The sequence below is a fragment of the Pterocles gutturalis genome, unplaced genomic scaffold (genome assembly GCF_000699245.1).
Source record: "Pterocles gutturalis isolate BGI_N339 unplaced genomic scaffold, ASM69924v1 scaffold53432, whole genome shotgun sequence".
NCBI classification, from domain to species: Eukaryota; Metazoa; Chordata; class Aves; order Pterocliformes; family Pteroclidae; genus Pterocles; species Pterocles gutturalis.
Genome location: NW_010112238.1, coordinates 1 through 4,165, shown reverse-complemented (window position 1 = coordinate 4,165; position 4,165 = coordinate 1). Strand labels below are relative to the sequence as shown.

Below are 4,165 nucleotides of genomic sequence, written 5' to 3'. Positions count from 1 at the left end.
GTCTAGAGCAGAGACAGAGGTCTGCTGCCATGCTGGAGAAATGGCGATACCTCTGGTGGGGCTGTCACACAGCTTCCTCACCAGGACATGTAAAGGCAATATTGAGGTGGAAAGCACCTCGTGTATTACAGACTTTCCTGCAGAGCGAGCTGGAATAATTACCCTCCAGAGGAACCTTTGCAGCAGTCCAGTGCACTGTGGAGGATATGGCTAGGATATTCCAGCAGAGACACTCAGCTCCTCTGATCTCTGTAGGACTCATGCCGTAGTACCAGCAGAGACTGTGTGAGCTCCCTGACCCTGCACTGAGAGGAGACTCCTGGCTATGCTTCCTTCCTCTCCACCTCTGCCCCACGTAGCTCCAAGGGAGAAAGGCTAAAAATGCCTCCTTCCCTTTGTCTGCTGGGAACATGACTCTGCTGAGTATCTTCAAATCTGTCTTAGGAGCTAAAGGCAGGTGATTCTCATGGACTGGGGGAGTATGACACCCTGGAAGGGAGACAATCCTCCAGGCTGCACAGGTCTGAAGTGCTAATGCCATGTCCTCCCTTGCACAATATGAGAGGTTTGCACAAAACCTCAAGAGGCTTTAGAAATACAAGGGCAAGACACTTGCACTGATCTGGGTCTGAAATAAGCACAGCAAGGCTTTGTCTCAGGAGTGGCAGGCCAGGAAACAAACTGCACAGGCACTGGTCTGTCATTGGCATGCAGGTTCCTCTGCTGCTCCCCTCATGTCCCAGAGAGCAGCTTTTCTTTTTACTTCAGCATTCTGTACAGTTTGGCTTCTTACCGTCTGCTCGGGCTCTAATATCTCTTTGTCCGTGGCCACTGGCAGAGCCACTTGAGAAGCTGGCATCTGCCTCCGTCAGCAGGGAGACAGAGGCTTGCTCACCTGCCCCACGGCCACTGGGGACCTTCTCATTGGAGGTCGAGTCTTTGGTGGAACACAAAGCCTGGCTGTCCCCAAAAGCATGATTTAAACAGAAGCCCTCACAGCTCCGGTTCAGGCCGTGGATGAAGGGCATGGGTGGAAGACTCTGGCTGCGGCGGGCTCTTTCTTCAAGGAAGGCTGGGCAATCCTGCTGTGTCTCAGGGATAGGGGAGAACTCCAAGGAGGAATCAGCACTGGACCGGAGTGGTGGGGAGGTGCCGTTCTTTTTCCTGCCTTTAGCCAGTTCAGCAAAAGATGTCACTCGCTTTGGAGGGGAACTCTGGATGGGTATTGCTGGACTTTCACTCAGCTTGACCGGGCAGCTCACCATGCGCTCCAAGGAGCCCAGCCTGCTGCTAGGACTCCTGTCCAGGTTCTGGTCATAGCTCCTGGAGCGCTGTCGGCTTGTGTTGAGGTTCGGCGGTGACACATTCACGTACACCTGACCCTCAATCATGTTCTGTGTGGCTTCTCCCTTTGTCTCCTCTTCACTGCACTCCACATTTCTTCCTTCTTGTCTCACGTCAGGCCTTTTAAACAGGTAGTATTCAGTGGGCTGGGCTGGGCTACCTTTGGTATGGTCTTCCGAGCAGCTAGTTATGGAAGATCCTGCTGGGCTGGGGGATGACTGGGAAGACAAGTCACATGTGACTAACTTGTAATAATTCTGAGTAGCCACAACGAGCCGTGCTTGGCTCTGGAAGCAGGCAGTGAGGTCTGAGCTCTCCGAAGTGCAAGGCTCACAGTGGAGGTGGTAGGAGTTGCAGTTAGCATCAAGGACAGGTGAGGAGGGGTGTTGACACCCACACACGTTCCCCGAACTCTCTGGGTGATGTGACTCACAAGACATCTTGGATTCTGTGGGTGATGAATGCAAATCCAGGTAAAAAGCTCCTGTGTCTGAGTGGCTGCAGAAGGAAGAGTCACAGGACAGGTTGCCTGAATTCAGGTTAGATCGAGAATGGCCATTTGTTTTGTTGTAGAGAGTACTGAAGTTCACGAGCACCCCATCGGAGCTGTTGCAGGAAGAGTCACTGATGTAGCCCATCTGTTGGTCAATCACTTCAGATTGACTTGATGAACTGTGGCAGCGACAGTGCTGGAGCTCTGAGCTGGAACAGCTGCACGTCCGGCTGTGCAGAGCATCCTGATTCCTCAGCGATTCACTTGTGTTCTGGTTCCACTCCTGTTCACCACCATCAAAGGAGAAGCTGGAGGAGCTGCCGCGATGGCAGCTGCATTCATCCAGTTCCATGCGTTCTGAGGCCTGGTGGCACCGGTTCGTGTTGTTCCTCTTCTGGATGTCGTCACTGCTGATTTTGTCCTCTTGCCCGTCTACCACACCGGACCGGCTGGTCATGTTCCAAGATTTCACGATGTGGTTGGAGTCGTGGAGGTGGAAAGGGGGCAAGGCCAGCTCGTGCAGATGAAAGGGAGGTTTGCTAGCCACAAGTGAGTTGTGAAGATGGAAAGATTTTTGACCCAAGTCATCCCCAAAGATGCTGAGTTCTTCTGGAAAGGGTTGTGTCGTTTACTGACACTAGGGACAATGAAATCCCTCACTTTGCCTTCTTTGTTGTCTGAGGCCTCTGCTGAGGTTTCAGAGTTCTGAAGAAAGCTGCTGTACACCAAGGAATCAGTTTGTGAAAGGTCTCTGTCTGGAAGGGCAGAGGTCCGTGTAATGCTGTGTTCTGGCTGGCAGAAGGGGTTGGTCCTTTTGCTCACGGAGCAGCGCTGTCTATCAGGGACCTGGCAATGCACCAGGGGAATGTGATGGACAATCAGCGTCTCACCAGTCAGTTTAGGTGGACTATCCATGGTGAGGAACACTCTTCAGGACATCAGTTAAGCTGATGCTACCCATGGACAGGTAGGGCTGCACATGAGATGGAGGGAAGACCCTTCTCATGAGGAAATTCAGATACCTAGAGGGAGACAAAAAACACAAAGGAAGTCACCTCTCATGAAAGGCAGAGATGATTTAAAGCATTCTTGGTTTGACTGAAGACTTCTCGTGCCAACAAGGACCAAACAGAATGGTCCTTGACAGCCCAAGTACCCAAGCACAAGGTTCTGATTTGTCTTTCTTCAGGGAAAACACCACCATGTAAGAAAAACATGTCCCCCTCCCTGCAGACTCCTGGGACAACACTTGCACTTCCGACTGACCCCTCTCAAGCTTATCTGAAGCGAGCTATTGATTTCATTCAAGTAGCCAAAGAGCTACTTTGGGCCAAATGACGATCTTAGTGTGGACAGCACTGTATGCTTGCAGGAAAACATGCAGATAGCACAGGGTCTGAAATGAAGTGCCTCACTCTGATAGGAGCAGCCCATCTTCTCACAGTTCAATATCTTTGCCTGTCTTTAGGTACCTTGAACTTCTAAGAACCAAACACTGAACAGCACTGCCAGACCTTGCAACGTTAGAGGCACAAGTCCAAGCTGAGACTGGAAAGCAGGAACACACTGGAACAGGAAAGCAGCAACAACCATTCCACTCCAAAATCCAGGAACACCCATGAGTTCCTGAGCTCTTTTAATGGTGTCAGGGGAGCACGGTGAAGTATGAAACTACATACATATGCAAGGGCATCTCATGTGGAAAGGAGCAGATGACTTCAGTGGTGCGCCATGGGGAGCCACTGCTGATGGTTAAATAGGTCCCATACAGCATGGTGCCTTCTGCTGACCTTTTGCTAGTGGTTAAGCGTCAGCTAAAACTGGTGTGTTTTGTGGTTGGGGGTGCCCAGTTCATAGTTCTCTGACACTCTGATACATTATCTGTGGCACATATATCTTACCTACTGCCCTTCACAATAGTACGACCGCCACATCCCACAGGTGGGGCACTGAGTCCCAGTGCCTCAGTGTTCAGTAAATAGTAGGCTCTCATAAAACGAGAGGAAGACATTCACCAGCACTTGATATGGGAGAGCAGAGAATATATTCATTCCTCCTTCCCCATCCAACCCAGAGGCCCAACCTGCAAGTGCCAGGAGGGCTTCTCCCTCCTGCCTTCCCTTCTACACACTGAGAAGACAACGCAGAGGAGGGCATGGGAAGAAAGCTAAGGCAGCAAGGAGAGGGAGAAACCACAAAGGCAACAGTGATCCAGGATGATCCTGAGGGATTAAAGAATGACCTACTGCTCTCATAGCTACACTACTTGTCCTGAAAACCCTGCCCAAACACATTTGGTCAGCAATCATAGAATCATAGAATCACAGA

General features: G+C 51.0%; 1 protein-coding gene across 1 annotated transcript; it reads right to left on the bottom strand.

The window, feature by feature from the left end:
* Positions 1–793: 793 nt before the first annotated feature.
* LOC104462114 (iporin-like) lies at positions 794–2,752 on the bottom strand (the record flags this gene model as incomplete). The annotated part of the gene is given in 2 exon segments (XM_010073944.1): positions 794–2,449; positions 2,452–2,752. Coding segments are annotated over 2 exon segments (1,957 nt in total), but the record flags the coding sequence as incomplete, so codon positions are not given.
* Positions 2,753–4,165: the final 1,413 nt, after the last annotated feature.